The sequence below is a fragment of the Podarcis liolepis genome (genome assembly GCF_965112155.1).
Source record: "Podarcis liolepis genome assembly, chromosome: 2".
Lineage (NCBI taxonomy): Eukaryota > Metazoa > Chordata > Lepidosauria > Squamata > Lacertidae > Podarcis > Podarcis liolepis.
The window spans coordinates 90,442,309-90,468,661 of record NC_139555.1 but is presented as its reverse complement, the minus strand read 5'-3'; the positions used below and the strand labels follow the sequence as shown (position 1 = coordinate 90,468,661).

Sequence of the window (26,353 nt, the reverse complement as noted above, 5' to 3'; positions counted from 1 at the left end):
ACCTCTTATTTACAAAAGGTCTCTCTGCATTTGATTGACTGCTTTAAATCCTGGACGCGTGAACAAATACTGAAGTGGTAAAGCAGTAGAACTGAGGGCGGCAAGCTGTGTTGTTTGGCTTGTCAACACTGCTATTGTATTCTCATATTATTGTTTGCAGACACTTATGGGATAAAAGGCTCGCTTGAATCTCCTCAAATTTCAGCAGGCAAAAGACACTGTGTTCCAGTTAGAGTTAGAACAGGAAAGATATGAGAATTGGAGATGATTCTCCCTGGTGGCAATGGAAGTTTGCTGTGTCTCAACTTCACTTACAGCCTGGAAAATGGGAATAATACTGGGCTTCTCCATAAGGGCCTGAGAAATGCATTATATTAACAATAGAGATGGGCTATAAAATCAGTTCACAACACCGCTGTTGCTGCACTTAAGTCTTCCTTTTAAGATTTATAGATTTGTTTATGTGTTGTATCATTTAAGGAAACAATGTTTAGAGTCCTTCAGGTGTCTGACTTAAAAGCATATTTGCAGAGCAATCCCAAACCTGGCTGAGTATTGGTGGAGCTACTTCTGCACTTGCAGTCCAGTTGTTCATTTCAACTGGGGCAGAAGGGGGTGGAGATAGCATAGGGATTGGTCAAGCGATAACAGTGGGGCCAACTCAGGCAGAATTGGGGGCTCTGTGTGGATGGAGACCTCTGTGGAGGGAGACACCCACCCCATTCAAACCTGCCCTCAGCGTGGCAGACTTGAAGTTGGTTCTAGCAGCTGGTATTCAGAAGCATTGCTGCCTTCAACCATGGCAGCAGATCATAGCTAGTAACCAACCATAGCCCTTTCCTCCATGAATTTGTCTAAACCTCTTTTAAACCCATCCAAGTTGGTGGCCATCATGGCCTCCTGTGGAAGCAAGTTCCATACTTTAATTATGCGCTACATAAAAAAATTCTTTTATCTGGATGTTCCAACATTCAGCTTTGTTGGGTGTCTACAAATTCTAATGTTATGAGAGAGTGAGAGACCAAAAAACAACCACAACCTCTAGTCATTTTCTCCATGTTATGAGACAATTTTCAGCTACTTTGTACTATTGTATGGTGCAAGAAGCTACATAAGTTTGATACTAAGGACAATTTGCCAGAACCTCAGATACAGGAAGATTTCTTCCAGTTATTCAGTAGTGTCTAAAAGGAGATACTGTTTATAGAGATTTTTTAAGTGGCGTTGGACCTTAAAGATTGTCAGAGGAAGCATGAAAAACTGACAGGGGAAAGGGCCATAGCTCAGCGGTCAATAACATGTTTTCCATTATTCTAGTTAAGATTAAAGTTGGGTATTAGAGCTAGAAAATGTTTTCTGAAGCCACTGCCACTCAAAGTACAGTCCTGGGCTAGATGGACCAAGAACTCAGTTCAATATAAGAGAGCTTCATGGGTAGATAAATCTCACCAACTGAAATTAGTGAGATTTAAATATGTGTAACTTTGGCTGTGTCCTGAGAATTCACAATGTACGGTGTAATGATTAACTTGTAAAGTGTGGTTGATAAATGCAAAGTGCACAATGGCTATATTTTAGTATCTTCAATAGTTACTTCCTAGAAACTGTAAATGTCTACTTTCTTATACGTAGAACTTCAATCATCAGCAGCAGATGCTTTCACCCACAACCCTTTGTCTATCTGAAATCCTTCTTCCCTTTTCATCAGAAGAGCCTCACATTATTCTAGCTCCTATTTGTGGTCCGTTCCCTGTTGGTTCACCTTCTTCAATCATTTCCCCTCACCAGCTACCCACTGAGCAAGCATCTAATTGAAACATTTTTCACTTTTTAAAGCAATCCTGCCTCGTCCATAGCCTCAGAACCCTTCCCAAATTTATTAGTATGGAAGAATGAGAGACTTTTGTTTCAGCTCTGACCACCACCAGCCCTTCACAAATAGTCAGTTTGCTAGGATGTTTTGAAACAGCTCTATCGGCTGAGGTTTGTCATGGAATCATGTCGTTCCCCCTTGCAATAGGCGTAGCAAGTCCTAAAACATCAATCTTGTATATGAATTATATATGTAATAATAACAACAACAACAACTCTCTCTTTTAGGATTTGATACCTACTTTACTTCCCGCACACTGGAGAACAACAGAAGAAATGTGTGGTTTGCAGAATACTGGGAAGAAAACTTCAATTGCAAGTTAACGATTAGTGGGTCAAAAAAGGAAGACACAGATCGTAAATGCACGGGTAATTTCATTCTCTTTGTCCTTCCCATGATGCTGTACGTGGCCGGCATAAAATGTCTGTGTAGCTGGTTGGAGATAAGTTGGGAAAGGGAGACAGAGAGAATTTTTATCTGTTTTATAAAAATTGGAACTCAGAAGCACAAGTCTTACAAAGAAGAAGAAATAGATTAAGTAAAAATGACACTTTTTTCTGTTTCTGCCTGTCCATCCTCTAGGAACTGACATTTTTCATTGATTTTTGTGCTCATGAGAGAGAGAGAGAGAAAGAGAGAGAGAGAGAGAGAGAGAGAGAGAGAGAGAGAGAGGTGTTTGTATCATTTTGAATGTTTCCTCTATACATTTATTTCATAGAAGAGAAGTTGTAATCTGGGAAAGAGCATTGCTTTCTCCTGGTCTGGAACTGAAATAGATTTGAGTAGGGAATATATCTCTCTTTGAGGGGGGATACCTATCTAAGATGTGAATGTATGTAAGGACTTAAGAGGAGCCCTACTGGGATCAAGACTAACATCTACCTAGTCAGTCTTTTTCTTTACACAGTGTGAATGAAACCTAGAAGTTCCATACAGTAATCATGTTTAATGGCCATTAATAGACCTTTCTTCCATGAATTTCTCCAATTCCCCTTTATAGCCACCTGCATTTGCTGAATCAACATATTTTTCTGGTGATTCCATGAATTAGACATGCGTTGCTCTTCTGAATCTCCTAACAATCAATTTCATTGGGGCATCCCTGTGCTTGAGTACTATTGGAGGCTTTTGCATGTACCACATGTGATGTTTTGATTGAGCTATGCACCATGACCCAAGATCTCTATCCTGGTTAGTCACTGTCAGCTCAGTAGTGCCAGTTCAATCCCACCAATGTGACATTAGGATTATTTTAACAGCTGTGTGCATACTCTTACTTACGTTAAGAACATTAGCAGATTCCCATCCAAAGGCCTATCCAGTCAAGGGGCCCAACACATATGCGACATGCGCAAGTGGAGTTGCTCAAATCCCTTGTCCTACCCTCCGCTTTGACTGCCCTCTTCTCCATCTTTTCCAGCTTCACAGAATCCTTTTAGGGGAGCACAGACACCATTCCAAATGTAGTCAGACTGTAGATTTATACAAAAGCATTGTGAGATTGGCAGGCTGTTTTCTGTTCCTTTTCTAATGATCTCAAACATGCAATTCGCTTTTTTCCCACAGCAAATGCACACAGGGTCAATGTTTTCATTGATCCCTTTCTTGCCTAGTTTTTACCTCTGCAGGGCTGGTGGGCACATTAAACAAGTTGTTTGTGAAAGTAACACTCTGGATCCAACCTACTGTAATTGCAGCGGTTAACAAAAACACCATGGGAGCCTATGGCTGGGCGATTGCCAAAGGGGATCAAGGTAGTAAAGATGTGATATAAACACACACACTCCCGCCACGGCCGCTATCAATGCTGCCTTTGAAACCGAGAGTTGAGTTTGCTCTACAGTCTGTTCCCACTACCACTTTGTTAGGACATGGCTTTGCACAAAGGGAGAAATAAGATGAACGTATCAGGCAGTCCGAGTCAGTGCAGTCTTGTCTTCTGCCTGACACCACACTAGAGAGATTTATTCCGTTTGTATACACAAGAGAACAAGAAAAATAAAATAATGGTTCTAATGTAATTCTGTGTTTGCTGTGTCTGCTTTGCAGATATATCCAAGTGCGACCATATTTTCAAGTGCCACTGGATGCGTTTTCCTGCTTTAATGTACCAACAAACTCCCTCCCTTTAATGAACCATGCTTCTTTGGTATGGCATGCCTATAAAAGGAAGCCCAAACATTTGACTGTAGTTGTGGCAGTTTCCCCTCATTAGATACCGTCTTAAATGTTGCCTGCCTTGTGCTCAACAAGGCATAATGAAGTGATATTGGGGTGACATCACCCTAAATGTCACCTTGTTGGATGGTAGGTGACTCCGAGAGCTTTTCTAATTACCAGAGTCTGTAATTGGCCTGAAGGTGCACTTCAGTTAATGGTATAGAGAATGAGCTGCTTAGGGGAAGAGATGCCGTAAATGGCAGCTATTTTGTAAAAGACAGAGAGCACTGTATGTTTTTCCCCCATGGAGATTCAACAGGAAAAGAAATGTGTCAGGCATACAAATGTAAGGCAGTAAGCACCCCGTTCTGATCTCCTACTTACTCTGGCATCTTTCAGTTGGCTTCTGTGGGAATTCTCCTGATTGAAGCTGGGGCAAGAGGAGGAGACAGAACAAAATGAGAAGGCCGATTCCGTCTCTGGGTTTGCTTATGGAAAAGAATGCCTTTAAATAACACATAACTTAGTCTACTGTGGAAATAAAGAGGCTTAAATTGGAACAACAGTATTGTGGTTGGACCTAAATTTATGCCTTCAAAAATAATAAAAAAATGACCGCACTCATATATTATTTCTCAGTCACTGCACTCACTCTTTAAAATACTTAGAAATAAATAAATGGTTCAAAAGGCCAAAGAATAACACAGCAGCATTCTCTCAAGCCTTTGGTGATCTTTACAGGAGCAGATGTCACAAACTCCCTGCTTGGGTTTCAGCAGTTCAATAAGGTTTACTCCCAGAAAAGTATGCATACTATTGTGACTTCAATATTTGTGTTTCTATGTTGTAGTGTTCTTGTTGACAACATAGTACCTTTTTAATGCTGCTGCTTCCAGTTGCAGCTATGTACCATAGTGTCAAAATCAAGAATGGACAAATCTGTTTATGATACAAGAGAGTTTGTGTGTGTTTGTTCACTCATATGTTTGTTTCATGTCATATCCATCATTCTACATGTTTGCTGTACATTTTGCCGTAAAACACACTTTTTTGTATCTGCATTATCCTAAAATACACATTTCCATATGCATTTTAACCCCAAATATGTATTTTACTTTTTTGAGCCGAAAACTGTATTGCAAAATTGAGAGAAGTGGGGGGGGGGATCATTAACTGAATTAGGCCTGCTAGCTTTAAAATGTGGACTGAATGAATCCCTCAATTATCCCTAGCCAAAATAGCAGAGTAAGAAATATTATCCCAAGTATGGACTAAGCCCAACGTCACTTAGCCCACATTTCAGACTTGTGTTGGGATTGTGTGAATTGGTCTAAATGCTTATTTATAATAATTGCAAATGAATATTAATTATAGGAGATATGTTTTTTAAAAAACAACCATGCAAAACCATACACACCAGAGCTGTGAGGCGTAGTTTTAGGCTAGATCAGCAACTCCATCTATCTATCTATCTATCTATCTATCTATCTATCTATCTATCTATCTATATCTATCTATCATCTATCATCTCTCCCTCTCTCTCTCTCTCTCTCTCTGTGTGTGTGTGTGTGTGTGTGTGTGTGTGTGTGTGGTTAGCTGCCCTTCTCAGTCCTCGTTAAGAATTGTGACAACAAAACTTGCATAGAATAGCCTAGAGAAAGGCAGAAACTAATGAGGGGAAAATGAGAAAAAGAAAGCCTCAAATGAACAGCCCAAGGGTTGATAATGGAATATTAGCTATAAATTGAAATAAATAAGAGATCTGAAAAGGTGCAGCAAGGGAGGGGGCTTTCTCAGCACATTCCACCTTAGGGAAAATGTAGTCTGTGACATTTCAAGCAACTTCATGATGTATAATTCAAATCTCAGAGCATATTTCAGAGGACGGGTTTACATGAAGGTAGAGAAATCTGCTGCAGGAAGGCACACTTTTTAACTTGCTTGGAGAGAAAGTATGCCTTAGTTTTATTTGTGGATAAAGTCACTTGACTTCAGAATGACCTTGACTCTGCAGTTCTTGCTCTTTGAGATGAAGTATCCAAGGCCATAGTCAGTGGGCTGTTCTGAGATCAGTTTCAGCTTATGCAGACAGCTTATGTGGACAAGGTGTTTGTAGCTACATATCCAACCACACACCCATCTGCCCTGGCTTATTAATTCTAGCAGAGGGGGCTGATGGTACTGTCCAGAACATCTGCAGGATTGTGCAGTAGGTAACCTAACTGCGAGAATATGTATACCTGTGTTTGTATGGGTTGTGGGATGCAAGGGATTGCTAGAGAGTGTGCCGCAGTATGTGAGATTATGGGGAGCATTTGTCAGGCTGTGCGGGGTTGCAAGGTGTGTGTGTGTGTGTGTGTGTGTGTGCTCGGTTGTGGGGGCTTCCTGTGTGTGTCAGCACTGTGAGTCTAAGTCAGGGCCATATTTAGGTTTGATGAAGCCCCAAGCTACTGAAGGTAATGGGGCCCTTTATATGTCCAGCTGTCCTTTGTCAGCAACAAATTGCCGCTGTTTTTTATGTTGAATATATGCTATATGGTAACTTATGGACCTAATAGGTGTCTAAAGCCATTTGCTGTATGTAGGGGTTTTTTTTTTATCTTGTATTTTGGAAATGTACATCCAGGGTTTTCTCCCCTTTAATTTTTTTGGGGAGGCCGAAGAGAGTGGGGCCCTAAGCTATAGCTTGTTTAGCCTATACGTAAATCTGGCACTGGTCTAAGTGTGGGATTTGGAGTGGAGTGAGACAGTGAAATCTCTAGTGTATGTGTATAGTTACTTTTAACCCAGATAACAAAAGCAGTTCCTTTGAGTTTTCAATGGTTCAGATTTGTCAGGGACATAAATGACATTCAGTGAACATCTTGAAGTCATTTCTTGTTTGGGAATAATGGAAACTGTGATCCTTTTATGGACATATAATTTTAATGTAAACTATGACGCGGGTGGCTCTGTGGGTTAAACCACAGAGTCTAGGGCTTGTTGATCAGAAGGTCAGCTTTTCGAATCCCCGTGAGAGGGTGAGCTCCTATTGCTCAGTCCCTGCTCCTGCCAACCTAGCAGTTCAAAAGCATGTCAAAGTGCAAGTAGATAAATAGGTACTGCTCCGGCGGGAAGGTACACGGCATTTCCGTGCGCTGCTCTGGTTCGCCAGAAGCGGCTTAGTCATGCTGGCCACATGACCCGGAAGCTGTATGCCGGCTCCCTCGGCCAATAAAGCGAGATGAGCGCTGCAACCCCAGAGACAGTCTTGATTGGACCTAATGGTCAGGGGTCCCTTTACCTTTACCTTTATGAATGCTTATGTGCTGCTTTTTTTGTTAAACAGAAAATAAAAAACAATGGAATTTGTCTACCTGCCTTGACAGCATATAGAGCGGCTCTGAAACTTGAAATCTAAGGCAGGAGGTGAACCAAGGTTACTTTTTTTCCTTTTTGGCAGTGCCCACCCTGCACCACACAAGGGCCTCATGTCTCACTCTGTCAGCTTGGACACCAAAGAAATCATAACAGACATTTTGTTGTTCAAAGCAAAACCAAGCTGACTATAAGGCGGAAACACTCTTGCGCAGCTCAAGTGGGGAGGAGGAGGAGAAGTCACTCATCTTGACAAAGAGGCCTAGGTTTAAATCAGAGGGAATAATTTTAGCAGCGATTTGGAGGAGGGATGTTGATGGAAGTTTGATAGTTTGTTTCACCTGCTCACTCCTTGCTCTTTTACAGAGCAAGGGCACTTAAAAGAGAGGTGGACTAGCCAGGGTTTTTCCCACCTGTTCAAACCAATTTCCATTTACCAGCAAACATTACACTTCATTTAATGATTTCTCTCTCCTTCTCCTTCTTGTTTTAGTGTTAATGTTGGCTATAGTGCTTAAAGTGCTATTCTTCCACTCCCAACCTTAGTTGCAGAATTGTGGAGTGTGAGCTGCTTTTCATTCCAGTGTTTTGTTGTTTCTTTTTTAATCTCTTCCTCCTGCCCAAATCATCTTTAAAAACTCCTAGCACAAAATCCTGTGTATGCATTAATTTGCATCCTGGTTGATTTCTCAGAGGCACCTCTCTCATGTTTCTATGGTTGGTTGGTTGGTTAGTTAGTTTATTTATTTGATTGTTTGTTTGTTTTACCGCCCTTCATACATAGATCTCGAAGTGGTTCACAACATGAAAATACAAGTTTTTTTAAAAAAACAAAAAACAAACAAAAACAAAATGCATAATAAAAACAAGAACATAAAACCCCCACATAAACCAGTACCTCTCCTCCCCGCAAGCCCTTTCAGAAACACATTTAAAAGAGTATCAGATGTTAATTTCCAGACCAACTGCCCTCAAAACAGTGGGAAAGGTTTTAAATCATTCCTCTTTTACCTACCTTAACATTGGAACAAGTGTGTGTGTGTGTGTGTGTGTGTGTGTGTGTGTGTGTGTCACCCCCACAAAGCTCTGGGTGCATTTGCCTGGAATTTGGCACGTTAAATCTAATCTGGAGGGACTGCTGTTCCTGAGAATTTTATCTCCTTCTATCAAAAGGGGAGTGAAATATTATAAACCATTCTTATACACTTGTAAACATATATACCACAGAGTGACTCAGAACATATTGAGCTGCTTCTCAAAGTGACAGACTCAAGTACAAACTGAATCTTGTGTCTTGTACACACCCTTATACGCTTATTGATTTTTATAAGAATACAGTCCAGTCTGGAGAAATATGTGTAAGGTTTTTTCCCGAGTTTCAGAATCCAGAAATAGCTACTCTGAATTTGAGAGCTGTTGGTCTTTTGTTGAAAGTGGCAAAAAGCTTTGTAATGGGTCAAATTCCTTTTTTTGATAAATATGCACAACTCACATTAAACACAGTAGGAGCTGTGTGTACATGCCTGAGGGCAGCTTTCAGTCCAGTGTGTGCTTCTAAATGACAACTTTAAAGGCAGCAATTATTTATTTTTTGATAGAACTTGGCAAGTACTGAAGATTGCTACTTTTCTTACTAAAATGCTTCTAGGTTTAAAATACATAGATTTCATCAAGGGAGTTTGTTTGGCCTATTTATTTGCCCACCGAACTATATATTACAAATCCTTACAAATGATTACTCTTTGTTCTCCAGCACATCACACGTCCATTTTAAAATAAAATAATACTTTGGGGGATGTTTTATGTTTTATTATGGATTGAAAGCCTTAGTCTTTACGTATATCATTCTTAGCTTGGGAATTAGCCAACTACCAAATGTAAGTTCTTTTGATTTCTATTGATTTCAGTTGCTGAGATTTACAGTGCAATCCTATAGAAGCCTGCTCAGAAGCAAGCTCCATTGAGTTAAATTGTATTTATTCTCAGTTGTGTGTATAGGATTACACACCCAAACACATGCAGTGAAATAAATGGGAGTTAACCAGGTCTGCCCAGTGCCTGATTTATGTATTAGCTAAACAAGCTTTAGCTTAGGGCCCCACTCTCTTGGGGGCCCCAAAAAAATTAAAGAGAAAAAAACTGGATGTACATTTCCAAAATATAAGATAAAAAACAAATAAAATAAAACCTACATACAGCAACAGTGTTTTGTGTTGTGCAGGCTCCTATTTGTTATTCGCAAATGGCTTTAGATATCTATTAGGTCCATAAATTATAGCAGGAATCCCCAACCTTCGGCCCTCCAGATGTTTTGGACTACAATTCCCATCATTCCTGACCACTGGTTCTATTAGCTAGGGATCATGGGAGTTGTAGGCCAAAACATCTGGAGGACCGCAGGTTGGGGATGCCTGCCATATAGCATATATTCAACACAAAAAACAGTGACAATTTGTTGTTGACAAAGGACAGCTGGACATATAAAGGGCCCCATTACCTTCAGTAGCTTAGGGCCTCATCAAACCTAAATCCAGCCCTGGGTCTGCCCAACCTGAAGGGTTGGCCCAATATATTTTGCTGCCTGAAGCAAAGAAAATGACATTGCCTCTCTCCATTCTACATACAAAAGCTGGTCAGAGTAGCTGAATCTTACTTCAACACTGGTGATGGGGCTTCATCCCTCACACATGAGGACCACAACCTAAGTTAGAGAGCACAGGGAAGGCTTTGTAACACACACAGCTCTGTCCTGATTGCCACCTTCCAGTATCCATTGCCAGGCTTGGCCCACCCATGAGGCAAGGTGAGGCAACCACCTCAGGTGGCAGGACCCACGAGGAAATGGAAATCTTTATTTTCCCCCTTGTTCTTAATGTAGATCTTCACTGAACTCTTCTTTCCTGGCAGAGAGCAGGGAGCCATTTTGGGGGTTTCCTCTAGTGCCGAAATGTCTTGAGGCAGCCCTGCCTGCTGCCTGAGGCAGCTGCTTCACTCTGCATAATGACAGGGCCAATCAAACTCAGCCTCCTACACTGAGGCCTGCTGGGTATTTAAATAGCAGAATTTATTGCATTCATAACAGCAGCGTGCCAGGGTGTAGAGCAGTAGCCATGCCCTGGTGGCTGCAGTATTGTGCTCATTGGGGTGGGGCAAGAGAGGGGCAAGATGGAGGTTCTCTGGCTTGTCAGTGACTCCTCAGGTACATACACACTGTGGGTTGCCAACAACAAACTGGAGTTCCCTCAGGCTCTCCCCGTTCCCGACCCAGGAAGCACACTCTCCCTGCACTGGACAGCAGGGCTCGAACCAATGGCTTCAAATGACAATAAATGAGATTCTGACTAAACATCAGGAAGAACTTTCTGACAGTAAGAGCTGTTCAACAGTGCGACGGTTTCCCTTGGGAGGTGATGAACTCCACTTCCTTGAAGGTTTTTAAGTCAAGGTTGGATGGTCACCTGTCGTGGATGCTTTAGCTGAGAATCCCTGCGTTGCTGGGGGTTGCACTAGATAACCCTTGGGGTTTCTTCCAACTCTGCAATTCTAGGATTCTTCCCAATGCTGGGGGGCAGGGCTTTGGTGACAGTACTTACTAGCATGGAGTCCTGGCAGCTCTCTTTTTCACCTGACCATGTCATTATGCACATTATCTGTGTTTGGTTACCAGCACCTCATTTTTTACCAAAGGAAAAACTGCTGGAAAGGCAGCACTATTGCTCAGCAATAGAAATCATTAAGAGTGACTGTTATGCGGTAATTTGTAAAATGGATGGTGTTAGAAGTAAATAAGAATATGAAATGCAGTAATATTAAATCATAAAGACCCATCAAGAACGGCACATGGAAAACCTCTTGAACGAAATTGTCTTAATTTGGAATTAATTTGTGTAATTGGGTTGAAATTGGAAAATCAATTAAAAATAATCGGCAAAAAACCCTATTGCTCAGCCTCCCCTTGCTCTGTGCACTGCTGCTGGTTTCTACTGGGATTCTTATCTATGGCTGCTGGGCTTATTAGGTTACAGGGATACAGAATTCCCCTTAACAGGAGTTAAATGTTCGCATTTAGCAGCCAGTGAAGTAACTTGGAACTCGGCTGGTTGCTGCAAAGGCTGTTGGGCAAATTCTACTGGGCTGGTTTTGTCGATAATAACTGTGATTCAAATCCACACAGGCTTTTCTCATTACCAGTTATGGTGGATGATACTCTATGAGCTGATGGGTGCTTTGTTTTGGCAGAGTTAAAAACCAGAGAGCCACTTGCATGCACTGATTACATAACCGGGTCAAGAGGCATTACCTTGTTGATTGCAAGGAACGTTTATGTCATATGCATATAGATGAGCAATCAACCTTTGTGGTCTCCAAGTGGCCACACACCTCTTATAGACGCCTTGTAAGTGGGACTGATAAGTTATTTTGCCGGAATGATACTTTCTCATGTCTTGGACAGAATATAAAATTATTTGGGGGAGCAGGTATACATGGTATCCAACTAACCTTTATTCAATGTAGACCCATTGAAAACAATAGGCCTATCTTAGTTGTCGTCATTAATTAAAGTGGGTAGTTAAATACCACCCTATATTCATGAGCTGTAAAGGATATTCTGTAGAGAATCATTGAAAGTCTAACAAAAGGCTATTTGTCTTGATATTGGCTTTAAAAATACTGGTATTTTGAACCATATGAGCTACAGTGTGTCAGGCTCAAACAGAACTAGCACCCCAAGGTATTGAAAGACAAGATGTCAGTGGCATGTTTATATTCACCTTAGCTCAGAGCAATTATGACGGCTTGGCTGGCACATTGGCAATGGTACAATAGAAATGGGAACGTTAGTGGTAATTGCTGCTTCAGAATATAGCTCTGGTGTGTGCCTCTTAAAGGAAGGTTGCTGAATCCATTTCCTATAAAGGACATCCATCCTCACAGTTATAACCCGTTATTTAAAACCTTTATATGCAATAGTTTTTCAATGGAACCACATCAAAACTGAATAATTTTGCAGGCTTTGTTCCTTTGGGATGATGGCATGGTCTGAAACAGAGATCACATCTACATGCAGAGGCCAGAATGCACTTGTGAGAAACTCCCTATTCAGATACTAGGCGCACAGAGAATGTGCAGTTGCTTCCCTCACAACCAGCTTCATATTCCCCAAGAAAATAGAACGTAGCAAAGGAATGTGAATGAATATTTGCTGCTGCTCATTTGTTAAATTTCTACACCACCCTTCATCCGAGGATCACAGGGTGGTTTACAAAGAAATCCATGATAGTAACAGCAAAAACCCCCACAAACATCCTTATCTGGCCATTGCAAAACCTGCATTCTTTGCGAATGCAGTCTGCAGAAGGATTATCTCATGACAGCATTCTCACTTGTTTTGGTGCATTCCATATTCCGACATTCTATGTGGTCCACCTGGTGACCTTGAGTTTGGGAATCAGCCTTCAGTGTTCCAAATAAGCAGAGCTTCTTGTCGTACAGTCAGCATAACCTCATAGGAAGTTGCCTTCAGCACGTCTTCAGACCATGGCACCATCCAGTTAGACTCACAGAATCACAGAGTTGGAAGGGAATCCTGAGAGTCATCTCTTCCAACCCTCTGCAATGCAGGAATCTTTTGGCCCAACGTGGGGCTCGAACTCAAGAGCCCGAGATTAAGAGTCCCATTCTCTACTGACTGAGCTATCCCAGCCAGATCTAGCTCAGTGCTGTTTACATTGACCATCAGCAACTCTTCAGGGGTTTAGAAAGAGATGTTTTTGAGCCCTACATGGAAATACCATGGAGCCTTTTGTGAGTGAGGCATGTATGCTACCTTCGATCTATGGCCCTTCCATAAATCGGTCACCCCTAAATTTCTCTCTGATCTCTATCAAACTAGATCTCACGCTTTGCTGTATAACAGAATCACGATTCTCATCCCCCCCCCCCCAAAAAAAAAAAGCTCAACAGCTTTGGCTCATCCTCCCCCAACTCTTGTCAATCCAATGGGTAGATCACTGTTAGTTAGTTTTTTATAGTGGGAGTAGATTGCAGTCTCTTGGAAGTTGGACAGCCCTGCTGTATAAGATTTGCAGTTTCTTACGTTCATGTCTGTGAGCAACCAACCATTTAGCAGAAAGAACTAATACTTTTACCTAGTCTGTGAACTGTTGTCTTCAGTGTCCTGTTTATTATGTGACTTCAAAAAACCCCCACAAAAAACTATGAAGGAATTTGTTTATTTTTCTAGTCTTTCACCACATGCACTTTTCCTTTTCTGATGTATCTGTTAAGGTGTTGTAATCCCTTATTTTCTATTGTAAACTATTTGGAGTGTGGAATATATATATATATTCCTTCTATTCCCCCACCTTTTCCCCCAATGTGCTCAAGACACTGTACATGATTTCTCATTCCTCATTTTATCTTCATGACAACTCTGTGAAGTAGGTTAGACTGAGATATGGCGACTGGCCCAGGATCATCCAGTGAGCTTCATGACTGAATGGGGATTCAAACCCTGGTCTGTCAGGTCCTAGCCAAACACTCTGACCACTGCACCATGCTGGTTCTCTCCCTTAAATAACCATATCTCTAGTGAGGTATGGTTTCTGGGGCAAAAGATCAGCTGCTCCCTTCCTTTGTCTGTCAGTGACATATATATGAAGTCCTGGAACCAGCTTTTATCTCCCCCATTCCAAAAGTCCCCCCTCTCTTTGAAAGGCACAACCTGAAAACACAATGTAATCTAGGAGTGGGGAACCTGTGACACTCCAGAGGTGGCTGGGGCTCATGGGAGTTGGAGTCCAACAACTTCTGGAGGCCCTCCACAACTTTTCCACCTCTGCTTTAATTTAATCAAAGCAAAACTGAATGTCCCACTTTGAAAAGTTCCCAGGAATTCTTTGCTGATTCTTCTAAGAGACCACAGAAGGAGAGTTTATATAAAGAAAATAATTGCCCTACTTTCTGGTCATTATTGCATACTTCCTTCTTAATAGCGCCCTGTCATACTCGGGCAAATCCCAACAAACCAATTTTATTCTGTCCGGGGGGGGGGGGGGAGATTACCCAGTTGATCACTTTTGATGGCAATAATCTTTGATGGCATGCATTTTTTTTCCATCAAAGAATGACAGACAAGCCTAATGAAACTGACATTGAACTTGGTGGTTGGAGTTTGGAGCAGGGAAATTAGACTGGTGAGTTAGTGTGGGAGCAACTTGTGCTGCAGCAATGCTGAAACGGAGTGTGGAGCTGATCAATCTGTGCTGGTCCCATGCGCTAACCGAGAGGCGAGGTCCGAGTCCAGTCCGAGGTCGAAGGTGCAGTATGGAGGCAGTCCGTAAAAGTTGAAGCTGGGTCCAAGGCAGGGAGTTGGGTGAGGTCAGGAGCTCCGGCAGGATAGCAGGACAGGGTTCAGGCAAGAACTGTCAACCAACGAAGTTGCTCCTGCAACTTGGGACTGGGGCTGGCTGGCTTTTATCTGCCCCGAGGCACAGGGCGGCCCCGATCCTCAGGGGACTCGCCTCTCCTGGCCTGGAGGCGAGCATTCCTCCTGCGGGAACTTAGTCCCCTCTGCCTCTCTGCTCTGAGCCACTGCAGCTCAGGAGAGGATGGAGGGTTACCGGACCCAGAGGCAACCTCAGCTTCCTCTGCCAGGGCTGAGAATGGAGCATCTGCAGGCAATGGGTCCTCCACCCTCTCAGGAGCCCGAGCAGACTCAGCTGTTGCCTGCACCTGAGGATCCAGCACAGATGAGGACCCTTCAGGCTCATGCCCCAGCCCCAGCTCAGCTGGTTCTGGAGGCGGGGAATCCTGTGCAGGCTGGGATTCCTCAGGTTCAGCATCCGAATCCGAATCCCAGGCCATCACACAATCTCTTGGAGGGGAGAGCAGGACATAGCTATAGTAAATATTTTAAATATGTGTTTTTTTCTTTAGACCTAATAATTAACCACAGGATGCCATGGTAATCACCTTGGATAATTAGCTTTTTTCATGTTGAAGCCTCTTTCTGTTCTGTTGCAAATTAAGATAAACTTCCCTTGAGACAATAACATATTACCGGTAAACCTCTTGTGTGTGTTAGTCTTGTACAAAATATCCCTCTGTAGGCTGTTTTGCTATCGTCTTTGCCACTAAGGGAAATGTTATTCTCTCCCCCTCCCCTGCAATTTAGGGCAGGGATACTTTTGTGATAGCCCCTCTGATTTTAAAGTTCTATTGCTGAATGCCGGGTCAATTTTTCCATCTTTGCCACACTAAGTAGTTGGTCCCTTACCTTTCCCACCCTGATCTGGCCACAGTGATCCATGCGACGGTCACCTCCAGGCTTGACTACTGTAATTCTCTCTACGTGGGGCTGCCCTTGAAACTGTCCCACAAACTCCAGCTGGTGCAGAATGCTGCAGCAAGGCTCTTCACGGGGTCCCTGCCATGGGAGCATATTCACCCAGTGCTTCATCAGTTGCACTGGCTCCCGGTGGAGTATAGGGTCAGGTTCAAGGTGCTGGTCTTGACCTTCAAAGCCCTTTGTGGCTTAGGGCCCTCGTATTTACAGGACTGCCTCTCCTGGTATGCCCCGCAGAGGACATTAAGGTCCATGAATAACCATAGTTTAGAGGTCCCGGGCCCTAAGGAAGTCAGATTATCCTCCACCAGGGCCAGGGCCTTTTCAGTGATGGCTCCGACCTGGTGGAATGCTCTGTCCCATGAGACTAGGGCTCTTCAGGATTTAACCTCCTTCCGTCGGGCCTCTAAGACAGAGCTATTCTGCCTGGTCTTTAATTTGAATTCAGCCTGATCTATTAATTCCCTTTCCTTCTCTTCCCTCCCCCTCCCCTTTTATGAAGATTACCTGCTCTGAGACCCCACAGCTAATTCTCCCCTGGCCTCCTCGCTGGCCCAAGTAGGACCAATTCAGCCAGCTAGCCCTGGGGATTATCTAATGCTTATTTCCCCTAAATTGATTTTTGATTTTTGATTTTTATTGTTATTCGTGTTTTTATACTGTATTTTATGCTGCTTTTACAATTAAGTATTTTAAACTTGTTGTTAGCTGCCCTGAGCCCGGTTTTTGAACCGGGAACGGCGGGGTATAAATAAAAAAATTATTATTATTATTATTATTATTATTATTATTATTATTATTATTATTTAATGCTAGAACATCTGTCAGCCAGAATTTGAACATGCTCTCCTGGTGTGTATCGCAGGAGCCTGATTGAAAGAATCAGGAGTAAATTTGAGTCCAATTAGCAGGTTCAACCCAGAGACAGGCATGTGGTTCAGTGGTGGTCCATCACTGACCAGAAACCTAGTCCAGCCTTCATTAACTTGAGCAACCCGTATGAAACCTATTGAAGTGATATGAAAGTAGAATCCCATGCAAAACAATTTCATGTATGAAATCAATTTCAAATCCAGTGCAGAGATAGACTGTTTGTTTGTTTACAAATAAATGTGTTTCTATACCACCATATCATAAAATATCAGGGCAGTCTATGATGTTAGCACATAAAGCACCATTAAAGCATTTTGTTGTTGAAAAATGAAGTTTTTTCAACTCACTGAAGACACAGTGCATTGTGCCTATCTGTTATTTAATTGGGGGGGGGGGTTCCAGTGAGTAAGTGACAGCACACTAAAGGCCCAATTCCTTCATCATATGAAACAGATATCCAGATAAGATGGTGTCTGCAGAAGTAACTCTCTTGCAATGTGCAGTGATCAGCTGGGTATACAAAGGGTGAGATGATCATGTAGATAGCCTGGTCCCAAGCTGTATAGGGTTTGTAAACCGGTCTCAGCACCATGAACCTAGACTAGGATCTAACTGCAGTGGGTTAATACGATGATGATATTCTGCTCCAGTAAGCCATCAAACAAATGCATTTTTCAGGTTGCAACATTTGGGGCACTTTATTTTTGAAGATAAGGCAAATAAGAAAATCCATGTTAGAGATTGAGAGAAGTCCCCCCTCCCTTTCTTTTTCTACGAGAACCAAGGTCATCTGTTGAAGCTGTTAGACTATTCAGGGGAGACAAAAGGAAGGACTTTCTACACAACCTCTGGAATTCACTCCCACAAGATATAAGAATACCGCTTCAAGGCTGTCACTAGAACAAAGCAACGGCTAACTATGAATCCAGATCAGGGAACTCAGGGAGACGAACCTTGCTGAACCTTAACAAGTCACTAGTAAAACGAACACCTATGTACAAACAGAAAGCATTTCCAGTTTTTCTTAAGGGAAACACCGAGGCAGGGACAATTTGCTGCAACAATCCAACACAAGTAACCCAATAGTCAGCCAGCCTCGGACACGCCAAAGGAATTTGGCACAAATGGAGCACAACACATATGCAGCAGAGGACAGGAAACTAGTCCAGGAACTCAACACCGCTTGCTGGAGCTGCTCCATGCCATTCTGGAGATCTCTGTTACTGCTATTTCTATCACTTCCATGTGTGCAGCTGCTGCCATGACATTCACTGTTACAGTCACGGTACAGATGTGGTAGTGGCTGCTGCTGGCCAAAAGGCAGCACAAGCAAAACCACTGTCAGGCTTGTCCTACTTCTGCTGTCTGCAATGAGATTTATGGACATCACCAAGTTATCCAACTGGCCAGTAGGCAAAGCTTCCCACCCTGCTCAGACTCTCTCCTCTGTCTTAGCTTCTCACTACACCGTCTGGAAGGGGCAAATGCACTGGCATATGAGTGAAGCAAGTCTCCAAACTCCACCTCACTGCTAGTCACAGCGACTGGGCAGCAAAGAGATTTTGAACTTTGCTCATTCAGTGTTGCATGCCCACACCTTCTTCTGGTCCTCCCCTACCTGCTAGGCATATGCACACAAGAGGTAAGCGTACAAAATAAATACTTCTTTGTAGAACTTTCAAGAATTGAGGTGCGGGGAACCAGTGAAAGGACAAGAAACTGTCTTGCTTCTGTTATGAGCCATCTGTTGTCTGCCCAGATTCTCCTAAACTGGCCAGCTAAAAAAAAGATGAACGACCATTTGGTAGCTTTATTATTTTTTCAAATGTCTGAATATGTTAGAATCTGAGTTGTTTTCTCTTTGTAGATGCTTTTTGAAAACCGTGCTTCTCTGTATCATCTTATCTCCTTTTAATATCTTACATGTTTCAAGATAACAGTTTTTAAAGATTTCATAACATCAGAACAATCAGCTGAATAGAAAGGGAGGGAATGCAAAAGAGTGTAACAGGAAATCTGATTTCCGATAAGAAGAACAAAGGGAGGTCATACTCATTGAATTGGAGAGAAAGGATTTTTTTCTTCTTCATTATCTCAAACTGTGTCTTTCCACCTTGTGTCCTCAGGTGCTGTTGGACTTTGACTTCCATTATCTCAGACCATTGGCTAAGCCAGATGGGGGCTGATCTAGAACTAGAAAACTGTGGGTGTCCTTAAAGGATGCAGTCAAGGATGAAGATATTTATAAGACCAAAAATGGTGACTTAGTAACATACAACTTAGAGAATTCAGAGCACAGTAACACATTCTCTTATGAGCCCCTTTCCTCTTATATCACTCCCCTGGAAAGAAAGAAAGAAAGAAAGAAAGAAAGAAAGAAAGAAAGAAAGAAAGAAAGAAAGAAAGAAAGAAAGAAAGAAAGAAAGATATTGTGATAATATGAGGACTGGGGGGTGGCAATGAAGCATAATGCCAGGGAGAAGTGCCGACTCGTTCTCCAAATACATTTGACTCAATAATGGACTTTATGCCAGTAAAGGTCAAAATAATAATAACAACTGACTAATGATCTGTGAGATTTTTGTTTTAGAAAACAAATCTTTTAGGGTTATAGGACTGCGAAAATGTGTCTAAAATTGCAGTGGTGTTATTTGCCAAGGTTGATGCTTCTAAAATGTATCCACATTTCAAATATTTGGTTTTAATGTAAAGCCCCTTTGTGGCAACGGCAATCTCTCGTCTTGGAGAAACCCAAAGCTGATGTTTGGGGAACAGATGTAGCTCAGTGGGGCCAAGCAGCTGCTTTGGATGCAGAAGGTCTTAGGTTCAATCTGCTGCATCTGCAGGTGGGACTAGGAGAGAATCTTGCTTAAAACATTGGAGATCCACTGCCACTCAGTGTGGATGGTACTGAACAAGATGGACCAATGGACTCCTATCTTCCTAGCATCATAACCAAAATGATACAGGCTGCATCATGCCGTCATGTGTACTTCTGTTGAATGTATTCATTACCTAAAGATATTATATTGCTTTTGTACTCACGGTACATTCCATTATCATGGGCAGTGTTACTAACCTATTTAATTAGATCATGGGCATTTTTAATATATATTTTTAGACTGTTCAGCAAAAAGAATGCTGAATAAGGGGTGTGTTTTTAATTATTCTGGTTGCTAGGGAGCAATATCAGGGAAAGGTATTGCCTTTGTGGCCTACTTCTGATCTTTCTCAGAGACACCTGGCTTGCTGCTGTGGGTGTTGGACAGGATGGGTGTTTGCTTTTATTCAACAGATTATTTTTTTATGGCTTAACATTAGGCACTTGTGTCTTATTGAATGGAGCATTCAGTGAATATGGCCTAGATGTTCCCACTGCTATGCAGTGAACATAAAAGGAAAGATGCCCTAATTCCCTCTTTGTATGCTCTAACCCTCCTTGCACACCTTTTGCATTCACCGCACGCACACAGACATAAGAGTGTTTCCAAGTAGAAACACTTTGCAAGTTCATAGGGACGAAGATTTCCACAGACGTCCCCCATCATCCCAGATGATGCAGTGTCCACTGTGCACGCAAACACACATTATAAAAGTCTATGCTGCTCTAACTAGGAATTTCTAACATCTAGGATGTTGGCAATATTCGTATTTCCAATGTTCAGGAAAGGAAATATAGACTGAATCAATAGATCAGTTCTGCATTTTGCAATAAGGAGCAGGGTGACAACTCACAAGACTGTATTAAGGCTATCCCAATAGATTCAAGAATGGCACAGCAGCTTTTACTGGCTTAGTAGTACCAATGGGATTCCCAAACACTCACTGCTGTGCTGAGGGTGGATTCAGACATGTTAGCTTTCCTGTTAATACAGCTAGCACTTCTGTACTGGTTTCTACAATTTCTTTTACAGTGCATTGTAGATGGTGTTACAGAATTGTGGATTATTATTATTTTATCAATATGCCGCCATGGCATGCTAAATTTCATTCACAACAATGAGCATGATGTGACACAACAGCAGATGTCAATGGACATGTTGTGTCACCACCACCCCCCTGCCGTGCCCATGTGTGCTTCTGTTCCCCAGTGATTCATACATGAAAACAACAGGAAAGAACTGTATGCCAGAATACCACCCCAGATTTTGTTCCATAATTTTCCAGGTTAACAGGGTTGCAAATGTTGTCTGCCTGCCTGCCTGTGTGTACACACACACACACACACACACACACACACACACACACACACACAAATTAACACAGAAATAAACACTAAGTTTCCACTAGATTCTGGTAGTGGATCTTACATTGTATAAAATGCAAAAATTAGTAGGTAAGGAAACATCAGGGAATTGGAATAAAGTGCTGATTGCAGCTTTAGTCTGCTCTGCCAGGGGCCGAGAAGGGGTTCAAAAGGCTCCCAGCAGTACACTGTTGAGTATCCATTAGCCTATTCTCAGTGACATTTTAAAATCAGTCTTGATCTCGTGATATTTCTACTTGCTACTTACCTGAAGCAATGTGCTTTGTGGAGGTTAGGCAGGACAGAGTTTGAAAGAGAGAGCCCGTGACAAAAGCTTAGCTGTAGAGCTTTGAGGAATGATGTTCAGAAGTCCTGCCACTTTCTCATTGAAAAAGTCATGACTGTTCCCATATAAGATGACACAAAGCAGACTCAGCCATTTTGCACAGCATTCCGGGTCCTACATCAAGTACATTTATCTTTCAAGAGCTGACTCATTCTAGCTGCAATGCCAAAGCACTCTCTGGTTCCATTTTGTCACACCACCAGGCGTGAATACTAAGTGGCATCAAACATTTAGGAGAATTGTCATGGGACAAGGATCCTTTTTTTTTTATTTTAGCTCTAGCTTGTGGTTAAGCTTGAGCAGTTATCTGCTATAAAAGTATAAGGAACAAGTGATGATTCATGAGTAGAACTATATTTTAAAGCTGGAAAAATATACTGTATTGCCGATATGTGGAGTACCAGGAGAGCATTCTAATGGACAGAGGAACTTGATGTTTCATTCTTTTGGTCCATTTATTTCTTACTTACGTAGTCAACATGCTCAACGCTTTACAGAGTACAAGAGGATAAATAAGAGATACAATTTGGCACAGTGGAGCCAACAGAGGAAGGAACGGCAAGTGGAAGCAGGGCTAAATTGGGGAACAACACACTTTATTTTGGTTATATACTGTATATAGCAATCATTGCAAATTATTCAACACATAACAACATTATTGTCGAAGTCCAGTATTTGACAGATCAAACCTAGTGCTCTGCAATGGTTTGGGTTTGGCCCTCTCCTTCATGCCTTGACATCATTATTCAACATCACTATACCTGTGCATTTCCATTCTGCCAGCACATAATATAAAAGTTAAAACATGGTGCATATTTCATATGGGACCAAACTTATCAGCTTTGCCTTCCATTCCTCACAACTGTTGCAGCCAGTGGTCTGTTCTGTGGGACTGATTCCTCAAAATAGTTTACTGCTTTTCAGGAGGATTTCTGCATAGGCCAAAGTCTATGGTTTTCTCAAGTTATTTCTTCACACAGGCAGATGAACTGATGATATTGCTTGCCTTCATATCTGCCTGATATTGCTCTGAATACCATTACTGACAAAATATACCCAGTAAATGCAATCCTCAATTCACAGGGCAGAAGAATAAAAATAGATTTGTTTATCAAGTGATTACAAACTGAAAGTTTGAATGTGTGGACTGATTGTATTCCAGCTTCTATCATAGCCAGCATAATGCAGGAGAATACTTATATACTTCAGTTGAAACCTCCTCTTCAGGGCTATTTATCCTATCATGTGTTTGGATTCTCTCTCTCTCTCTCTCTCTCTCTCTCTCTCTCTCTCTCACACACACACACACACACACAAATGTGAGTGTAAATACGTCAAGCATGACTGCAATAAACACATTTTTGGAAACACATGTGTATCATATAGGCACACTTGCTGGGGAACTGTGATTGGCTAGGGCACCCTGTGTGTGTACAAGGTTGGGCTGTGAATAATGTGTAAAGCAGCCCTTATTTACTGGTTTAAAGAAGGAACCTTCTTTCTAAATTATATTTCCTAAAAATGTGTGTCTTGACCCAGCAAAGATACAGCAGTTCCTTTGGATGCGGGGGACTTGCTCTATGAACGGTGTGTGTGTGTGTGTGTGTGTGTGTGTGTGTGTGTGTGTGTGTGTAATAACACCTTGTTCAGCAGCCCTGGGTACACTTGGAATGAAATCAGTAGCCATCCATGTATATGTCATTTACCAGATCTCACCCATGTAGCCATTAAAGGTCTAAAAAATTTTAACACAGTGCAAGAGAGGTAGACTAGAGGCAGAAGTGCAAAAGACCTCAGATCACTTCCAGCTCCTGTTGGAGCATGTTGTCACGAGGAGCTCTCCTTGGTGCTGTAATAACTGACCCACCCAGCCAAATAGGCTCATTGGCAGGCCAGGACACAGCACAAAGGTGTCATGACACTTGTACATTTCCGTCCCTTCCTTGAGAATTTCTACCACACCCCTTTTTTACCACTGCTGCACATAGCTTATGTTTTTAGTGAGCTGTACACCATGACCCAAATAGCTCTTGGACAGCCAATGCTAATTTGGACCCCATTAATGTATATTTGAAGCAGTCACTTTGTGTTTATATAAGTGAATTTCATCTGTCATTTTGTTATCCAGGCAAGCTATTTGGAAATCCCCTTGTAGTTATCCACAGTCTTTTGGGGGTTTCACCATTTTGCATAGTTTGGAATCAACAAACGTAAGTACTTTAGTGCTCCCCAACTCCAAATAAAGGTAAAGGTAAAGGGACCCCTGACCATTAGGTCCAGTCACAACGACTCAACTCGCTTTACTAGCCGAGGGAGCCGGCATACAGCTTCTGGGTCATGTGGCCAGTATGACTAAGCTGCTTTTGATGAACCAGAGCAGCGCACGGAAACGCTGTTTACCTTCTCGCCACAGCGGTACCTATTTATCTACTTGCACTTTGACATGCTTTCAGACTGCTAGGTTAGCAGGAGCAGGGACCGAGCAACAGGAACTCACCCCTGCCGCGGGGATTCAAACCGCCGACCTTCTGATCAGATCTTTGGAGAATCACAGTGCTTAATTCCACCAAAATTTGCCCATTTCAGGTTGTTCTGCCCATCCATAAAGGACCTACCCACAATAATGTAAGGTTTTAGTTTTAGGTGACAGGCTTTGCCAAAACATTTTGAAAGCTCCAAGGTTCCACTGCGGTCACCCTCTGTACATTCTTTTTTTAAAGCAAGCTTCTTATATCCTGCCCTTCTTGCAGTATAGAACTCAGGGTGGCAGATAACCAATTAGCACAGCTAGGTGTCAATATGACTGCTATTTGTTGACATGCTGCCCAATTTGAAGGTTAGTGAGGACATTCCTTTGCATGAAGAGGCCCCAGACCCCACAGTTCCCTTAGATAATAAACACACAGACACACACACTTAGGTAAGTGGAATAAAATAGCCCACAACTTTATTGGTTACAGATGTGAGCGGTTTGGCTTAGGCATTGGTGAAACCAGACTACAGTATATTATGACTCCTGCCCGACTGCAGGGCGTCCCGCTAAGGGTAAACCACCAGTGGGGGAGCCCCATAACATACGTCAAATCAGCACACCCCCAGGGTCCCCAATGGGTCGTGGCATGGCCCTAGCCCATGACCAGGCTTCGGACGGGATCCACACCCCCAGATCCCTATAACAGAATAGCCTTATCGAGGAGGGGCAGACGGAGGGTACAACCTCCTCTCTTATAAACAAAGACTTACCCAATGCCTAACTGCCACTCGAGCCAAAGGGGCTCACCCGCAACACCCTCACATCTGCAACCAATCTCTAATGCCCTCCACTATGTCAACCAGCCAAATATCATTTCCCCAATTGGAAAGGTGAATGCCATCATTGTGAAACAAGGCCTCCTGGTCAAAAGTAATGATGGGGTGCCGTATCACCCAACCATTCAATAGTTGCACCTTTTGTGCCACTGCACGATTAGCCATTTTCCTGGCTCTGTTGATTGCCGACGGGTTGACTGCTGACGCCTCTCCAAGAGTTGGGACCAAATGAAGGTCTTGCAGAAAACATACTAATTTTTCCTCCCTCAGAGCCTGATCTTCTCTGTCTTTTAATAATTCCAGGTTTACCCATGCTTTCTGCCAGTTTGTTTTCCTAGGAAGTGTCCACATCCCTTTAAGAAGGTTTCATTTACACTTTCACAGCTGCAACACTAAATTCCGCCCCCCCACCCTTTCAGTTTGCCACATATGACCTCAAATTTAGTGTGGCTAATTAAATCCTGTTTGTCTTCATTTTTAAATTCTAAGACTGCTTCTCTGAGTCTCTTAGTGTGCGTTTTCCACTGCATTACAGATTTGGTTCTGGATCTCAGAGAAAGACAATTTTGATACTACTGTAATGTCACCGCCTTGCAATGTCATACACTCTGTAATCAATAAGTATGGCACGGCATGATAATAAAAAAAGGGACAGTTGGTGAATTATCAAAGCTCAGGCCATTTTTCACCCTCTTGGATTAGTTGAGAGAAATTAATCATGGCTAGTCCTGTTGTGAATTATAATTGAGCTTTAACCCAGGGAATATCTTAATCATAGCACCTCTCTTCAAGCGGAGTCCTGCAGCTTGCCACATTTGGAGGTTATCTCGCACAATGTTATATGAAGATAAAAGGCATCAGCTGGAACAAATGTGTGGGGCGGTGAGAGTAAAATATGCTTGTTGCTGCTGTTGTGTATGCCACAGTGCCATAACTAGCTCAATGCAAATCGGTTGTTAAGCATATTGGGGTGTTGTATTCAGTGAGAATATTCCAATTCCAGCAAGCATTCATCTGAAGGCACTGGTTCAAAATGAATGGCAGTGAATTATAGTCAGCTGCAAACTGTTTGCGTGGGCCGTGCTTGACATCTAGCTTTTCTTGCCTATAAGGGAAAGAGAAATGTAAAGGACCCTTGGACAGTTAAGTCCATCCAGTCAAAGGTGACTATGGGGTGCGGTGCTCATCTCTCTTTTCAGGCAGAGGGAACCGGCATTGTCCACAGACAGCTTTCTGGGTCATGTGGCCAGCATGCCTAAACCGCTTATGGTACAACGGAACACCGTGATGGAAGTCAGAGTGCATGGAAATGCCATTTACCTTCCCACCGCAGCAGTACTTATTTATCTACTTGCACTGGTGTGCTTTCAAACTGCTAGGTTGGCAGGAGCTGGGACAGAGAAACAGGAGCTCACCCCACTACACAGATTTGAACCACCGACCTTCCGATCGGCAAGCCCAAGAGGCTCAGTAGTTTAGACTACAATGCCACAGTGTCCCTTATACCTGTGTCTTGACTATACCTGATCAGCAAGACTCACTGCCTCCAGGATCAGAGGCTGCATGCCATCAAAATACCACTTTCTTGAAAGCAACATGGCAGATAGTTCATGCCTTCATATCCTGCTTGTGGGTTTCCTAGAGGCATCTGACTGGCCACCATAGAAAACAAGATGCAAGTCTTTGATCTGATTGAGCAGGGCACTTTTTATGTTCATTTGCTTAGGATTCTTAGACTTAAAATAAATACTTCTAGGTGGCTGCAATTTCTGGTGTTGGAGGTATGAGCCCACCTGCCCCATCATCCACTAAACTAATGCATGGTGGGACATGCCTCATGGA

The 26,353-nt window shown here is 42.5% G+C and overlaps 1 protein-coding gene across 3 annotated transcripts in view; it reads left to right on the top strand.

Annotated features, from left to right (window-relative positions):
• Positions 1-26,353, top strand: part of GRM7 (glutamate metabotropic receptor 7) — a 392,717-nt gene that overhangs the window by 246,365 nt on the left and 119,999 nt on the right. For all 3 annotated transcript variants that reach the window (XM_083491455.1, XM_083491453.1, XM_083491454.1), the window contains exon 5: positions 2,101-2,241. In XM_083491455.1, coding sequence (XP_083347581.1) covers positions 2,101-2,241 — 141 coding nt within the window. The remainder of the gene's footprint in view (positions 1-2,100; positions 2,242-26,353) is intronic.